The 18070-nt window shown below is 46.4% G+C and overlaps 2 protein-coding genes and 1 non-coding gene across 4 annotated transcripts; 2 read left to right on the forward strand and 1 right to left on the reverse strand.

The window, feature by feature from the left end:
* Nucleotides 1–205: 205 nt before the first annotated feature.
* Nucleotides 206–6062, reverse strand: galk1 (galactokinase 1). 2 transcript variants are annotated; one of them, XM_030340629.1, is made up of 8 exons: nt 5713–6062; nt 5394–5583; nt 5040–5159; nt 4590–4725; nt 4071–4252; nt 3850–4000; nt 3379–3391; nt 206–508 (listed from the first exon to the last, which is right to left on the reverse strand). In XM_030340629.1, exons 1-8 carry the CDS (start codon nt 5872–5874, stop codon nt 434–436), a joined length of 1029 nt encoding a protein of 342 aa, XP_030196489.1. In that variant the 5' UTR covers nt 5875–6062; the 3' UTR covers nt 206–433. The 2 variants fall into 2 exon arrangements, with proteins under 2 accessions (XP_030196489.1, XP_030196487.1); XM_030340627.1 differs by having other exon boundaries at nt 3229–3391; nt 5713–6053.
* A 995-nt stretch (nt 6063–7057) lies between these two features.
* On the forward strand, nt 7058–7130 carry trnaa-agc (transfer RNA alanine (anticodon AGC)). The gene has a single exon. It is a non-coding gene; the product is annotated as a tRNA-Ala (tRNA).
* Nucleotides 7131–7498: 368 nt separating this feature from the next.
* Nucleotides 7499–18038, forward strand: lrrc45 (leucine rich repeat containing 45). Its single transcript, XM_030340625.1, has 19 exons — nt 7499–7626; nt 8133–8217; nt 9759–10017; nt 10435–10496; nt 10583–10653; nt 11292–11470; nt 11910–12038; nt 12400–12512; nt 12775–12833; nt 13173–13250; nt 13718–13853; nt 14175–14252; nt 14402–14513; nt 14876–14946; nt 15364–15456; nt 15644–15736; nt 16204–16377; nt 16818–16965; nt 17130–18038. Exons 3-19 carry the CDS (start codon nt 9777–9779, stop codon nt 17327–17329), a joined length of 2037 nt encoding a protein of 678 aa, XP_030196485.1. The 5' UTR covers nt 7499–7626; nt 8133–8217; nt 9759–9776; the 3' UTR covers nt 17330–18038.
* The last annotated feature ends 32 nt before the right edge of the window (nt 18039–18070 follow it).

Raw genomic sequence — 18070 nt, forward strand, 5'->3', positions numbered from 1 at the left:
ACTTAAGATAGTATAATAATAGCCATAGACAATCCGTGTATAGACCTATATCCTAAATGATTGTATGGTTAGATATGAAATAATATCAGATAAGATTTGCCTAAAATACTTCATGTTAACGTGCATGCAAATCGATTATCACTAGGTTTAATAAAATAATCCCATAATTTACTTTAGAAAGGAAACCAACCATTCAACTTGAAACCAAATTCTGATACAATTTCTTTATTAATTATTTTTGAAAAACATTTCAAAGATTACTTCAGACATGAATACTGCTATAAGTTCAGACAGCTACAACCACTGAACCACTCTACTGCCCATAATCAAAGGAAAACTAATCCCATCAAATCAATAATCCAATCATCCAAAGGAATGCTCCTCTCTGTTTAGAAATAGTAAAAAGGAGATGAAAAGCCTGCAGCGTTTCAGGTCAGGACAGGCTCAGAACACGGGCTCCCTCGGAAGGAGTAGTGACGTAGAAAGTTGGGGTTCCACTGTACCGTTCCTGTTGAGAAATAAAGAAACCTTACATTTATAGTGTGCATCAAAAAGAAAAGATTAAATATCTAACGAAAAATAAATACCAGCACATGTTAAAGAGTTACTTATGTCCACCACTAGTTTGCATTCATTAGAACCAAACCCTAATCTAACATCAGTCTTTCAACACTGATGAACGCATGCCCAACTCACCCCATCCTGCTTGAGGCTTTCAACAAGAGGAAGGAGATAGAGCACAACAAATCTTTTCCTTTGCAGACTTCCTTTACTATGGCTTCCTCCTTACTAAATATACCCCATGTCCCATCCCAAGTAAAGGGGAAGTGTGTGTGTGTGTGTGTGTGTGTGTGTGTGTGTGTGTGTGTGTGTGTGTGTGTGTGTGTGTGTGTGTGTGCACTGTATAATGGTGTTAAATTGTTGTTAGAATGGTACACTGAGGATTTAGAGAAAATCTGTTAAAGTTATTTTTTTTATGTCATCATTCCTTATTAAGAAATGACCTTTAGTCAAATTCTGGGGTTAAAAGATTAACGGACGACTGTTAGCGATCCTTTAAGGAGAGGCCTGTGTGCTCTAGTAGTATCAAAGTCTTCCTGCAGCAAATCAGCCTTTAACCAAACGAAGAGAGTTGCAGTTGAGAATGTCCTTTGGGTCAGGGGTCACCAAATCGACCTTGAACCCTTCGGCCAGGGACAACGACAGCAGTTCTTCCACAAAACCCTGCATGTCGCGAATCTCCTGCTGGCTGTGTCGCGTGTCCATGATGTCATCAGGCGGCACCTGTTCGACCTCCGGGAGGAAAATGGTGAGTGCGCGGTAACGCTGCTTGTTGTACTGGTCCTGGGGCAGCTCCTCGGGCCTGGGCACCCATTCCAGTTTCAGCCGGTTTTGGCCAGGGTTTGAAGGATGCAGGGAGCTGAACCCCTGGGACGTGCGGTAAGAAAAGCGCTCGCAAAGCATCCCCACGAAGGCCCTCCAGGTGCAAAAGAGGTTTGCGGTGAAGACGCGCACAGAGCACGTGCGGAGCTCGTAGTTCTCGGGCCCTCTGCGTAAGTTAAAGTGCAGCACACGCACCTGCAATGAGACGGCAAAACACGCTGACAAGACCATCTGGAGAGCGTACACAAACAGAAAAACTGGTCCTATGATGTAGTTAAATAACACACACACAAACAAACTCTTTTCATATGGGCTCAGGTGACACACACACACACACACACACACACACACACACACACACACACACACACACACACACACACACACACACACACACACACACACACACACACACACACACACACACACACACACACACACACCTTGCAGTCAACATCCACCATCAGCATGGCCCCTAGGGGCCCCCCTCGAATGCTGAGAGGCGCAGATGCCTCGCAGCGTGTGATCTCCTCCAGCAGGGGGCGTATCTGAAAGAAGTCGGCCTCGCGCCGCAACAGCGGCAGCTCAGAATACACGTCGGGCAGATCCAGGGAGCTGGAGCGCAGATAATTGAGAATGTGCCGGAACACTTTCCCATCGCGGTCGATGAAAACGTTCCCCCGCCGGTCCCTCAGCGGGGCGATCTGACCGCTGAACATGGCCCCGAGCATGGAGTCGCGGCAGCGGGTGAGCGTGTCCAAAGTGGTGGTGTAAAGCTCCCCGCCGACGTTGAGCGACACCGGGTCGCGCAGACAGTCACTGTTGTTGCTCTCGGTCGAGTTAAGGTTCAGCATCTCGGCGCGAGGGTCACCGACCTTTCAGTGTCACGCCTTTTTACGATCCCGGGTCACTTGCTTCAACCGTGGTGGGGTGTCGAGCTGTGTTCTTCTTCTTGTTGTTTTGCCACGGCCGCTGTAATGAGAAGGAGGTCCTGGCGAGGGAGGTGGGCAACCCAGAGTATCAACTGTTTTTTGGGGCTGATTTTCCCTCTTTGCGCCAAGAAGTAATGGAGAAACAGAAGAGCTACAAAAGATGCTCGGAGTTCTGCCAAGTCTATGGCTATGTGAAGTCTCACGCAAAATATGATTACAACTAAAATATAGAATTCTTATATTCGCTGCCTTCCATTAAGTCATGAAAAGGAACATATTTTCCGATGATCTATATCCCCGCCATGATAAACTTATCACAGCTTACTAATGTCTGTTGATGTTTCTACCATAGCCTTGTGGATGGGGTCTGTGTTGCTAGCCAACAGCAGGCCAGTTGCATAACGCCCGTCGAGTAAGCAGCCTTGGAGAAAAGGGATCGAGGGGCAGTGTGACCCGACTAGCATGCTAATAGCCAGACACTTCTGCCTCAGCCTGTATGGCGCTCCCTCTTATTCACTGCTCGTACCCCCCCACCACCACTCACATTCTGGGGCTGTCCGGGCAAGACACGGGGGACTGGGCAATTCATCTGCAATGTCCCCCCTCCTTAAAGCGACAGTAACACTGGAAAGTGTCTTTAAGAGAAAGCCTTACTCATCGACTTAGTTGCCAAGTCATTATTTCAAAGTACAATGGTTTTTCCCGATACATGAAATAATAAAATACAGTAACAATATTCTCCATATCATTTAATGCATCATGGGGTTCAGGATTGCAATAAAGGAAAGTCAACTGTAGGGGTTAAGCCCTCAATTATTAATGTGCCCTGTGTGTTTGTGCCCTGTGTGCGTGTGTGTGTCTGTGTGTCTGTGTGTGTGTGTGTGTGTGTGCGTGTGCGTGTGTATAACCTGACCTGCATGTGTAGTATCGCCCTATCAACAACGTGGGCCTGCAGTAGGGTTACAGTGCAGCCACCAAAGCCCCCTCCTGTCATTCGGCTGCCATACACTCCTTTCACCTCCATGGCTGCCGACACCAGCTCATCCAGCTCCCTGCAACTCACCTCATAAAGGTCCCTGGAAGGACAGAAACAAGGAAACATCCAACCTAAATTGAGAATCTACATTTCCAAGTGAAATCTCAATGCAACATGTTAACGTTTGGGTAAATTGAAATTGAAAGGCCAAGATATAATTCAAATTAAATAGAAAATAGGAGTGTTCTCATAAGCTGTTGAACACACCAGTTTCGACAGAGTACAATATAGTCCCTGCATTCTGTGCCTTGTTTGTTTAATGCCGGACCACGAATAGAATTGGATTGTTGACCAACTGCAGGTAGCGTTCTATGGTGGTGCTGTGTGCACTGCAGCACACACTGCAGCAATCCCAGCCCAATGCTTCGCTTCGATTTGGTCACAAACTGGCATTCAAAATTGCAAACACGGCAATTCTGATGTCGTTTTAAGTATACCTGGGCCTTAACCATCACCTGTGGCTCTTTGCCGTAGGTTGTTATTGCTCCCAACCATTACCTGAGTGAGTTGTGGCTGTCCACCATCAGCTTGCCAAATTCTTCGTATAAGCCCCTCTTGAGAGCTTCGGCCCCTTGGACCGTCCTCTGGATCTCCTGGATCACGTGGAGAGCTCTTCTATAGGTCACCTGGTCCATGCGGCCCCTGGCGTCTAACACAACATAGGAGGTGAATGAAGGCAACAGCAAACGTCTTGTTCGACTTGAGTCTTTCGTCCTCACCCTCCAGCTCTTGCAGGGTAGCGTCCCGGAGACTACGCTTGCCCAGGATGGCGGCGGCTTCCATGCATTGTTTGCGTCTGGTTGGATACTCGCTGCCGGTCAGCTTGTGCCTGACGTTGGAGTTGGTGATGAGGATGACCACGCTGGGGTCAGACAGTGGAACCAGGGTAGCCTCCATGGACCTGAAAGAATGAGTAAAAAAATATCATAAGAAGCAACTCGTTTATAGTGCGATGTGGGGCCATAAGGAACTCTCAACCTCAAGAAGAACGCTCACAATATGTCTGTTTTAGTTTAAAAAACAGATTGGAAAATGCTGTAAAATATTACACCTCTGTTGGTCAAACTGGAAATGTGTACATTTGTATTAACTCAAAAAACAAGACATTCAGAGTTATCTATTTTAATATTCAGTATATTGAGTCCTGTGTATTGTAGAACCTGTAATCAGGGTGAAATAGAATAGAATAAACAGAACTATAAACACTGACCGCATTAAAGTTAATTGCATGCGACTACCTGCAGTCAATCAGCAAGGCGTGAGCCTCCTGGCCCAGCACAGACACGAGCTGGTCCATGATGCCACAGGGGACACCAGCGTGCGAGTGCTCGGCCTGCTGACAAGCCACGGCCTTCGCCACCTTGTCTCCGTCGTCTGAGGACATCAGCAGCATGACAACAATCAGGGCTGAAGTTGGCTGTAGGGGTTTTGCAGTTTAATTTGGAAAATAAACAACCAACGGCACGGAAGGTTTGTATACAGTACAACATGGTGGTGGTGTAACCCGGGACATTCTGTGGACAAATGTTTAGACATGGTCCAAAGTTACATCTGCAAACAGCCAATGGCTTATACATCTGATCATTCGGAAGGCTCAAATCATTGCTAGAAATTGAAACAACTATCCACTTTATTATACGTAAAAGACTTGAATTTTAGACCATGTTCCCCACTCTGATGTGACTGACCTGGCTGGAGCTGCTGGAGGAAGGTGTACATAGCCACTTCCAGAGAGGCGGAGCTGGACAAACCGCCTCCCAGCGGCACGGTGCTGGCAATCACAGCCTTGAACCCCGGCAGAGGTGAGGCTGGGGGCCGGGCAACAATTTTTTATGTTATTTCCATGAGGGGTTGTGTTCCACCTCATCTTTACCCCAAAAATCCTATTTGTGACCCATTACATACAACAACAATGTTATAATGCCCCAACACAAGCATGCATTGTCGTACGCTATTGACATTCACATGCCATTAAAGTTACATTTCGGTTAAAGTGGTCAATGTTCAACCACAGACAGCGGGACCATTAAGCGATTGTTTACCCCTATAATGTTGCACAACACCCTTGACGTAGTTAGCCCATCCTGGTTGTCCTGGAGACAGCGTCGAGCCGTCATTGGGCAGGTAGAAATCGACTCTCCTGGGCTCCTCAACATCCTTATTTGCCGTTACTACGGTGACAGCCTGGCTAGGGTCTGGGCTTCCCACAACAACCGTCACCAGGGCAAGGGCCTTCATCAAATGGACAGAAATTGCGTATAAATAAATGTATTTCATGCCTGCACGTCATATTCTGAACGAAGGGTTAACTGCTTCATTTATGACAGACGGTGAAATACATTTGTGGGTGGTTAACGTTACCATTGGTAGTACGAATCCATCATTGTAGTCGGTGTGCTCGCCAATTAGATTGACTCTGCCGGGGGCACACACCACTACCTCGGGACTAGAGCCAAAACTCTGCTCGTACAGTCGACGGGCCTCTGTCACAACATCACGAACAGCTGGAACCGGAGTGGCCATTGCAGATACGTGGTACAAATCCCCCAGGCAGTGTGGAAAGGGGGATGCGATCGGGTGACATAAAGTTCGAAAGTCTAAGCTACTAAAAGTGTGTGTATTCAAATTTTGTTTTGAGCATGTGATTCACCACACTTCCTGTTTTAGAAATAACATTACCCTGGCTGCAACGTTAGAGGCTATGATTGGTAGAAGGACTGCATCATTGTTTCAGCGTGTGTATCTGAATTATATCTGTATTTGTAAATACAACGCATTCCTCCACACAATAAAATTCATGCTCATCCGACGTCAAACCAAACGCTTCATTCCGTTTTGAACTCCTGTGTTTCTTTTTGGAATATGTATTAAACACACCAATGGGCAGGAAGGGGGATTTGCCCAAATGGTAGAGCGCTCATAGGAAGGGAGCCAATCTTTGAGCCCCACACGCAAGTGAAAAACACAGGAAATAAATACGGGAAAATATAGAACGATGCAAAAACATATATTTTGCCGTGCAGAAATATTCAGGCAAAATCCCTGCGCGTTATTTGACGTTTCGAGTTATGTTCTACCATGTCACCTGTCGTGAGTGGGATTCGATCCAGCGATCTGCACAACCAGCGATCTGTACAACAATACAATGGTAATACAATTAATCAATACGCCCAATGACTTATGTTTATTTCTGCTTCTGTTAATAACAATAAAATGTGTCTCCAAAGACTGTGAGGCAGTATTGGAGTCTTTTTTAATGATGCCCAGAGTCTTGAATGTTGGTATGATCAGATTTAATGTATATGAACACAAGATGTAAAATGAACAAGTATTGCATAGGAACACAAGATGTAAAATGAACAAGTATTGTATAGGAACACAAGATGTAAAATGAACAAGTATTGTATTGGAACACAAGATGTAAAATGAACAAGTATTGCATAGGAACACAAGATGTAAAATTAACAAGTAGTGTATAGGAACACAAGATGTAAAATGAACAAGTATTGTAATGGAACACAAGATATAAAATGAACAAGTATTGCATAGGAACGCAAGAATTATATCTGTATCTGTATTTGTAATTACAACGCATTTCTCCACACAATAAAATTCATGCTCATCCACGTCCAACCAAACGCTTCATTCCATTTGGAACTCTTGTGTTCCTTTTTCGAAATCGTATCAAGCCGACAATGGGCAGGACGGGGGATTAGCTCAAATGGTAGAGCGCTCGCTTAGCATGCGAGAAGTAGCGGGATCGATGCCCGCATCCTCCAATTCTTTAGATTATTTTTCTTACCAAACAATTTTCTTCATGCGTCATTTGTGTTCAATAAACTACAATTTATTCGTCTTTTTATGCATCGATTGTGTTAGATACACAACGATAGATAAAGGTGATCATTCACTCCGATGTCTATCAATGATGTATACTATATCTCCCTCTGCTGTTTTGGTCGCGACATTTAAAAATGTATTTTAATTTAAAATTAAAACTCGATGGTGGTACTTCTTTTGATTGTAATGTTACTACATTTAGAACAACATCCATTACACGAACGTTTACAGAGGAAAATTAATTAGGATTGGGGTCTGTTCAGTGTTCAATGCCCATAACGCATGGACTTCATTAACCAACATGCTTTGCGGCCCTAACCGCTCACTGGTTCATATCGTTGCCGCTTCCTGTTTCTCTCTCAACCGTCAGGAACACAACATAAACAAAAAATCATCGATTGTTGAAAATCATGGAAATGTAATCGTCGCCTAAAAGTTTGTGCTTCTCTTTTGTTTCAATTAATCGATATTTGCAAATTGCACCACGCTCACTATTGGTCACGAAATAATGTGAAGCAGTAAAAACTGCTTCGATCCGCATGGTAGGATCAGTGTTGTTTACCAACACTGATCCTTACAACACAACTCAGCTCAGCCTCTCAGGGCTTACTGCCTAGTAGTAGTCACGGTTTTGTATATTGGTTTAGGACAATTGACTCAAGAAGCTTTCCTTTATCTACTATTTTGTTTGTGTGTGTTGCTGTACACCATAGCTTCTTAGCCTCTGGTGTTCTTTGGGTCGATGTAGTATTATCCTTGTTATCAATGATCACGACCTGCATGATTGTCATTTCATTCTTTTTTTCATTTTCATTTCTACGTGGAAGCTGCAGTTTAATGCATTTTGAATCCTTTCCCTCTAATTCTATGTAGCATTTTTGGCTTCCCCTGCAAACATGTTGTGTCATTGTTCTGTTTTTTCCTCTGTGATCGTCTTGCAGAGATGTACATGCAGTGATGATTGAGGAAGAGACTTTTAGGTGAAGGTTAAGGACGGACCAGCGAGGACCACTCTCATTTAGCGAGGTGAATTCTCAATAGGCTACTATTTTTGTGCTGGGCTTTCGCAATACATCACACAACATTACATTATGTCATTTTGCACACACTTTTTCTCCACAGAGGGTTAGATTTACAAGTGAGATCTGAGAACAACCAAATACGTATCTTGATTCAATGATATTCAGACAGTGCCTATCAGGGCCGGTGTTACACCGAATTCTGCGACCCACCGAAAAGTGTGACCCCAGGGGGCGCTGTTGCATATTTTCAGCAGTATGCACGAGTTTGAAGCGTAGACAGGCAGTTCTCATTTACTTTGTAAATGAGAACTTTGAAATTTTGCCTTAAAGGGGTAGTTCGGAATTTTGGACATAGGGCCTGATTCCCAAATTAGCCTTGGTGTTCTTTATCATTGGAGACAGTTTAACACATTTCATTCAGTCCTTCTAGTTGCAGAGTTCGCTCGTGCTCGGCTAGCGCACGCCAACGGGCAATACCAGCCTGCTAATAAAACAGTCTTACCCACTCCACAGTACACCCGAGGAAAATCAACTATAACGCCAGACGGTCGATGTAAATGTCTGTGTTGATAGTATAATGTTAGAAATAAAACCAACCTTGCATTGCGTTGCATTTTGAGGAACTTGCTGTGTCTCAGCAGCAGTGTATATGCCTGGTAGTAGGCTACGGCAGCGGCGGACTGATACCTAGGTTAAATTCCACTGCTGCTGTGAAAGTAGTCCCTCAAAATGCGATGCGAGGTTAGTTTTATTTCTAACATTATTCTATCAACACAGACATTTACATCTATATTCTGGCGTTATAATTGATTTATCCCGGGTGTACTGTGGAGTGGGTAAGACTGCTTTATTATCAGGCTAGTATTGCCCGTTGCCGTGCGCTAGCCTAGCACGAGCAAATTCTGCAACTAGAAGGACTGAATGAAATGTGTCAAACTGTTACCAATGATAAAGAACACCAAGGCTAACTTGGGAATGCCCTATGTCCAAAATTCTGAACTATCCCTTTAAAGAAATACACAAAATGGTCAAAAAGAAAATGTTCCAATCTAAAATAATGTGCAGATATCCAGCTGTTCTGCTCTTTCTATAAAACATTCAATATATATATATAAATGAATAAATAAAATCGAAAAACTCGATTGTGTTCATTTTGTGATCGTTTGACGCTAAAATCGAAATCGCGATCAAAATTCTATAAACGGCCCATCCCTAGCCTTTATGTTTATATATATATATATATATATATATATATATATATATATATATACATACATATATATATATATACATATATATATACATATATATATATATATATATTCAATACAATACATATGTTATATGTATATATATATAACCACTGAATCCTAATAATTGCTAGTCTGAGAGATCCATTTCTCGTCATTCTGCAAATCATCTTTTAAACCCTATAACATCTATCTATCTATCTATCTAAACATATACATACATACATATATATATATACATATATATATATATATATAGCTTAGCAATTCTCACCCATCATGTCACGACCTCCAGCTCCCGAGCCACGTCCTGATGGAGGACTTCCGGCGGACATTCGTGCGTGTGTGTAAAGAGGCGGGTGTGGAGCCCCAGGAGTCCGTCCTGGCCCGGCTCCTCCAGGAGCGACGAGGCGGCGGCGGCGGTGGGGGTGTCTGCCTGGACCTTAGCGGGCAGAGCCTCTCGGCAGACACCTGCCTGGCACTGGGCCGGGTGTTCCAGAACGACAGCGTGTTCACCGAGGTCTCGCTCAGCGACTGCATGCTCAGCGAGGAAGGTGAGTTTGGCATGGTGACGTGCACACACACGCACACACACACACACACACAAACACACACACACACACACACACACACACACACACACTTTTTTCTATTTCTGAACTGGGTGTAAGAAATGTGTCTCAACTTTGTCAGGCCACAGTGTGCTTGTGTGTATCTAACGTGGATTTTGTGTTGTAACTTTAGTGGAGTTTTCCTACCTAACTACCTACCCACCTAGTAATATAGCACACGTGGATCTCTGGGCATGTGACAACTTCAACTTAGTGCTGATATAGCCCTGTGTGTATTATAACTTTAACTACAAATGCACAACTTCCACTTTTGTTGTGTTTATTATGGTAAATGTACAATCGTATGTAACATTTGTATCTCAAGATCAAGCAATTTTCTCGGCCTCTTATTTTCCTAAGGTGCTAAAGGCCTACTGAGTGGATTCTTCACCAATACCACTATTAAAGTATTGGATCTGAAGGTAAGGGCACACATACATCGTTCAAAGATATGATGATAATGATGGCACATTAGGTGTAAATATTAAATATATTTGTGTCATCACAGGGGAATAACCTGAGGTCAGCTGGTGCTGAGGCCTTGGGGAAATTATTGGCAAGAAACAAGACCATTCAAAGGTAAGAGGATAAGACCAAATCTGGATGCAACAAAAAACAGCTTTTTGACTCGCACACTCATGCAGTGGAAAGGAAGACCAATTCCATTCTCCTGGATCCCTCCCACCCCCTCCACGGCTGTTTTGAGCTGCTTCCATCAGGCAGAAGATACAGAGTGCCTCTAGCCAAAAAATATCTCGATACAAAATCCTTCATACCCATGGCAATACAGACACACAACATACTTCTTACACAAGCACCACATACACACAGTTAGAGAACAGACTGCCTACAATCAAAGACATTTTTTCTAATGGCAACATGTCGGACAAATAAAGCTTTTGAACTATTGAACTTTGAACTTTATCAATAGTATAACCAATCTATGACGGAACTCGACACAACCCGGCCTGTTTTGGAGCAGCATAGGAGGGTTTCACATGATCTCACGCACATTCCAAGCCGCCATCTTTCTAAATCGTATCATTATCATAAACCAAATAAACACAGGCTACTCTGGTTATCCTCACATTTTTGGTCAACATGTACCAAGATGGCGGTCTCAAACGTTATCTTATGGGCCGTGAGATCATAGGGTTGGAACCCTCCTAGTAAACATCGACTCCAATGTTCCCGTCTCCCTTGTGTCCCCGTGGCAGGCTGGTGCTGGAGTGGAACGCCCTGGGCATGTGGGACGAAGCCTTCTCCCTGTTCTGCGAGGGCCTGGCCGCCAACGCATCTCTGACCCAGCTGGACCTGCGCAACAACCAGATCACCCACCAGGGGGCCTCGGAGCTGGCGTCGGTGCTGAAGAGGAACGGCGCCCTGGAAGTGTTAGGTGAACCAGACACCTTTTGAAAAATGTTCAAGAAGGTCCTTGAAGAAACACTCCTTCCCTGCCAAAAAGTGCATTGCCCATAAGGCCATGGGCACTAGGTAAGGGTAGGGGATAGGTTAAGGCCAAATCCCATTTCTACCCCTTCCCCTTACCCCTCCCCCTTGTTTTGAAGGGGTAAGGGGAAGGGGGAAGGGGAAGGGGGAAAGGGTACACACACACACACACACACACACACACACACAGACACACACACACACACACACACACACACACACACACACACACACACACACACACACACACACACACACACACACACACACACACACACACATGACTCCCTTCACCATTGGTCAGTGGAGGCCAACATGTAAGCTCTGGAGGATAGGGCCTAAATGCAGAGAATGAATTCTGACCCTCTATCTTCCTGTCCTTCTAGATCTCCGGTGGAACAACATGGGTCTTCTGGGGGGCCGGTCTCTCCTGGACTCTCTGCAGCAGAACCAGACCCTGGTGCAGCTGGAGATGGCAGGAAACAACGTACCGAGCGACACTCTCAAAGCCCTCGGTACTGAAGCTTACACACACCCACACACACGTGCACATTCATAAACGCACATGACGATACACACATTGACACACGCACGTGACAATACACACCTTCACACACGCACGTGACAATACGCACATTCACACACGCACGTGCCATAACACACGTTTGCACAAGATGTAGAAAGGTGTGGTTCTGTGGAATCGATGACGTCGGTGGTTCACGTGGCAGGACTTTAGTTTTGTGGTTTGGGTTGCTTTGCTATGTTTACATCTTAATGTTCGTCCATCGCAGGCTCGGCCCTGCGCTGTCATCGCCTAACCGTCTCTCCTCACACTCTCCGTCCCTGTTGTCCCCCCACCCCACCCCCAAAACCCAGAGCAGGCCACGGGCCACAACTCAGACAAGAGGTCGCTGCGCACTGAGGGACGCAGCAGGACCAAGGTGCTCAGCAAGGAGATCAACACCCTGAAGCAGGAGAAGGGGCGGCAGGTGAAGCCTCAGCCGGAAGATGCCTTTGAAAGATCGAAAAACTGAAGTTTTTTCCCCTTTTTGCAATGTTTATGACTGACTGACGTTTTGGCCTCGGCGACACTTGGTGGTCGAGGACAAAGCACGGAAACAGATGTGTTCCGCGAATCAAAACATGAGCTCCCTGGCAATCGGATTCACTAGGTCGCAATCTGTAACCACAACTCAAGATGCCACTAAATCCTTCACATGCAGCTCTAATGTTCACGCGGCTCTCTTTCAGTATCTGAGCCTGATGGAGACGATCGACCGACAGAGAGACGAGTTGGGGCGCTCCAACAGGTGAGCAGGAGAGAAGGGTCGATGTTAGTTTTAGGGGTAACCTCAGATCCAGCAGGTCTACTATGTTTGAGCAGAGCTTCTGCCAATTAGGGGCTTAGAGTTCCCTGTTTCGAGCAACATAATTGGTCGAAACCAATATGATAAGAAAAATGTAACGCCCGCTTCACCCGGATTTTAGCTTGTCTAAACTTTAGATTAATTATAGAAATCTGAAGTCTGATCTAGTTTTTGGGTGTCACTGCAGGGTTCTAATCTACACAATTGCTATCCCGTTATTATGAAAAGTGTGGTCCACCGAGCTGTTATGTGTGGTCTCACCTCTGTCCATCCGTCCGTCAGGTCTACCTCCGTACACGTCGGCAAACTGCAAGAAGCTCTGGATGAGAGGAAGTCCACTGTCATCGCAATCACAGCCAAGTAGGTGGTCAGCTCATCCTCCTCTGGTCTCAACCAATGAAAGGTCAGCAAGACTCTCCTGGTTCATCGTTGGTAGACATGTAAACAGTACATTGACGCCGCAGTGATTGCTTCAATCCGCTACTGCGATCCATCAGTGCCCACCCTGTATTTTACAGGCGATACATTGAAATCAGTGGAGAAATGTCATGGTCATGGTGCTTTTAAATCCAGAAAAAACACCGCTTTTTTCTCTCCAATGTGGCAGCGACATTGAAATACAATTCAATAGCCAGTGCAGCGTCTATTTATGTATGTCTATGATTGGTCTATCTTTGGAGGATGACATCACCGGCGTGGAGTAATTGCTTGAATGAAACTGACTCGTGTGTGTGTGTGTGTGTGTGTGTGTGTGTGTGTGTGTGCGTGTGCGTGTGCCTGTGCCTGTGCCTGTGCCTGTGCCTGTGCCTGTGCCTGTGTGTGAGCAGGCTGCAGATGGTGGAGGCCGCCCTGGCGCTGTCGGAGCAGAAGCAGCAGGACCTGGGGGAGATGCTGACCCGGGTCCGGGCGGAGAAGGAGGAGCAGCGGGGGCGGCAGGCCAAGGAGAGGAAGAAGGACCAAGAGGTAACCATGGTTAACGCAAACAGAAAGCTGAGCTCCTCAAGACAAAGCAAGCCACTGTAAAACCCCTAATGGGTATTATGGCCTTAATTTATAAACGTAATGATTATAGATACATAAGAAAAATAAAAATAACGTTCGGACATCATCATGGATTAATCAACCAAGAAAATAATTATGGTAAATACAAATCATCCAGGAAGTGTTCTCTCATGTTCTATGACTAACTGACTAATGAGTGCAAAGGTTTGAGTCACAGAGTTCCAGGGGCTGACCCGTGTCCCCGTACTGGTCTGATGACCTTGCCCTCTCCCTGTAATCCAGGACGGCGTTCTCCGGGAGGGCAAACTGCTCCGGGACATGCAGAACATGACGGACTCCAACACACAACTCAGGAATAAGGTAGGTGGCGCGGGGTAGTTGTTAGGGGAGGGCGTGTTACTTGTGTGTGTGTGTGTGTTTACCTGTGTGTGTGTGTGTGTGTGTGTGTGTGTGTGTGTGTGTGTGCGTGTACGTGTGCGTGTGTGTGTGTGTGTACGTGTGGGCGTTAGGTGGAGGAGCAGGAGCGCAGATGTAAATCTCAGCAGCAGCAGATCTTTGAGCTCAAGCAAGAACTGACCAACAGCACGGCTGAGCTGAAGCTACGGCTGGTGCAGGCAGAAGGTAACATGCACGTACGCACGCACGCACACGCACGCACACGCACGCGCACACGCACGCGCGCGCACGCACGCACGCACGCACGCACGCACGCACGCACGCACGCACGCACGCACGCACGCACGCACGCACGCACGCACGCACGCACGCACGCACGCACGCACGCACGCACGCACGCACGCACGCACGCACGCACGCACGCACGCACGCACGCACGCACGCACGCACGCACGCACGCACGCACGCACGCACGCACGCACGCACGCACGCACGCACGCACGCACACACACACACACACACACACACACACACTACTCCCTTCACCATTGGTCAGCGGAGGCCAACATGTAATTTCCTCTGTACAGACCGGTTGGAGATGGAGAAGAGGCGGTCTAAACAAGCACTGGAGGATATGGACGCTCTGCGACAAAAAGAGGTCAGAACAGGCTTCAATACACCGGTCTGGAAAGTATCAAAATGTGATAAATTAGTTTTAGGTCATTTCCAGGGTTGGACATTTTCTTTTGCCAAAATTAATAATGCCTAAAATGTATCAGAAGCTGTTAACGAAATCGACTTAACTTATGTATGAAACATTAAGGAAGAGAGAGACACAGGAAATGGATTTCTGGCTCACCTTGCACGTCCTTATAATGTTGACATGTCAGATCACTCATTTATTCTTGTTCACTGAACTCAACGCTCTCCTCCGGTGAAATACGCTGTGAATGTGCAAGCAGACAGCTGTCTCTATGTAGCACTGAGGAGTTCCCAGACTAACAGCAGCCTTCTGAGACAGACATGGTGGTGCTGGGTTCCAGATATGATGATGGAGCTTGTTTTCTGATTCCAGGTGGAGCACATGAATCGCCACCTGGAGGAGAGCGAGAGAGCCCTGCAGGACCGCATCTTCAAGCTGGAGAACCAGAGGATCCAACTAGAAGAGGTGAACACATACACACACAGCAGGAGACACACATCGATCAGACCCAATATAGCATTTTGTGAGGCTCTCTGCAAAATGGTTGTCTTACTGTGTGTGTGTGTGTGTGTGTGTGTGTGTGTGTGTGTGTGTGTGTGTGTGTGTGTGTGTGTGTGCGTGCGCACGTGTGTGTGTGCCTGCGCCCCTGTAGGAGCTGAGCAGGTCGAAGGCAGGGAGCGTGACCCAGAGGGCTGAGGCCGAGGAGGAGCTGAGCCGAGTGCGGGCTCAGGTCCGCCTGGAGGAGGTACGTGTCCGTTCTGAGCACGCCCAGGTTACAGGTGTTACTGCTTCACCTGTCTTTCGATGTCATGAAGATTCATGACATAAACAGCCGTTTGATCAGAAAGGAATTGGCCGATTAGTATTGGGCGGTTCAGCACACTTCCGGAGCATCAGCTTGGAGAGCTTTCATCCGACCGGAAGAGCCAATGTAATTTAGGTGAAATATTATTGATTAGATTATCCGTTGTGGGTCAACAACTTGCACTTGTCCACTATCCCGAAGAAACTCCAAAACAAAACCACAACATTAAAAAAACGCATTAAAAACAAATGACTCACAACAGAGTTGAGCTTTGAAGTGGTGTCTTGAGTTCAGCTTCTCTCGTCTACAGATATTCCCTCTCAGACACTTTCCCACCGGGGAAACGCACACTGTGTTACTCTCTACTCCGTCTCGTCTTTAACGACATCGTGTTCCGTGCCGCGCAGCGGGAGCAGGTAGCGTCTCTGGAGGAGAAGCTGCGTGCGGTGCGGCAGTCCCGCCAGGAGGTCCAGAACCAATGCACCCAGCAGAAGCAGACGGTCGCTGAGCTGCAGGCCAAACAGGGCCAGCAGCGGCTGGAGGCAGACGGCCTCCGCCGCAGAGTGGAGGAGCTGCAGCAGGTGCATGGATAACACATCTCTAACCCAGTGCATGGTAGATAGATGACCGATCAGTTACATGGTAACACGTCGTTAACCCAGTACATGGTAGATAGATGACCGATCCGTTACATGGTCACACGTCTCTAACCTAGTACATTGTAGATAGATGACCGATCAGTAACATAGTAACAACTCTTTAACCTAGTACATGGTAGATAGATGACCGATCAGTCACATGGTAACACGTCTTTAACCTAGTACATGGTAGATAGATGACCGATCAGTCACATGGTAACACGTCTTTAACCTAGTACATGGTAGATGGACCACCGATCAGTCACATGGTCACACCTCTTTAACCCAGCACATGGTAGATAGAAGATGTTTTCAACAACCAAACTGAGACGATCCTCGGCTAGCTCGCTGGTTTCATCCCGCTGCCTTCTTGGTCCGTCCAGGAGCTGTCGGGTAAGGACCAGGAGCGGGTGGCGGAGGTGAGCCGGGTGAGGGTGGAGCTCCAGGAGCAGACGGGACACCTGCAGGCGGAGAGGGCCACCAACGGAAGCCTGAAGGAGAAGATCAGCGCCCTGGAGAGAGAGATGAAGGGTGACTTATCACATGTTATATCTTCTGTTATCCTATCGGTTATGAAATCTGTTGTTTTATTGGATATCTCACCGTTTCCTTTGCTTTCTTTCTGTTCCCCTACCGTTTTTATTGGATTGTATACTTTGGCATCTCACAATATGTTTTTGTTCCCTATGCTGCAGCTCTGTCGAGCAGCCACCGGGAGGCGCTGCTGGACAAAGAGAGTGAGAGCAGCTCTCTGCTGGAGCGGCTGCGCCTGCGGGACGCGGAGATCCAGCGGATGCGGGAGGACGAGGCGCAGCGGGCCAGCTACCTGCACAGCGCGGTGCTCGCCTACGTCCAGGGCTCGCCGCTGGGCCACTACAGCAGCCCCAAGAAATGAGCCGCCGAGAAACTGTCCACCAAAGCCCTTTGTTAGGCCTCTCAGTACTGTCTTTATCACAACACACTGTGGCGGCTATCACACCGGTGCACTGAGCTCCGCCTCTGAGCAGGCCTCGAGTCTCGGCTGGGGCCTCGTAAACCCCCCACAGTATGGGATATCTTAAAAACAGATCCTAGTGTGTGGGGGGGGGGGGGGGGGATGGGGCTCTGAACAATGAGCTTTTGCTTGCTTGCTTTTAAAACATGAGATTTACAATTTTACTACCGTTGTGCTTTTAAACAATTTGTAAGTCATTGTGTGTTATTGTATTTATTAATGTGCAACGTTGCGTCTTGGTTATCGGTATTTTCATTATTTATGTGCTTTGTGTCCAGTTGAGACTTCTTTTCTTCTACATTCTATGTAAAGGAGGTGGGACCGCTGTTTCCATTTTACACAGTTCAGTGACATGTTACATGGTGCCTTGTTTAAAACATCAGAAGACCAGCCTAAATCAGAACAGTCTCTGTATATAGAGAAGCCATGCATCTCCATAGAGTAGCGCGAGGTTGACAGCAACCACATGCACTGCAAAGATTCTGTTTTTTATGCTTTTTTTCAAGAATTATTTTGATTAGGCAGACAATGTTCGAGTCTACATGCTTTGTAAAATTTGGATGATTTCATATTTTTTTAATCATTGAAATAAAGAAATAAATAAGTCTTTTTTTTTTACCGGTTATTTGCTGATATGAAACG

The sequence above is a fragment of the Gadus morhua genome, chromosome 18 (genome assembly GCF_902167405.1).
Source record: "Gadus morhua chromosome 18, gadMor3.0, whole genome shotgun sequence".
NCBI lineage: Eukaryota > Metazoa > Chordata > Actinopteri > Gadiformes > Gadidae > Gadus > Gadus morhua.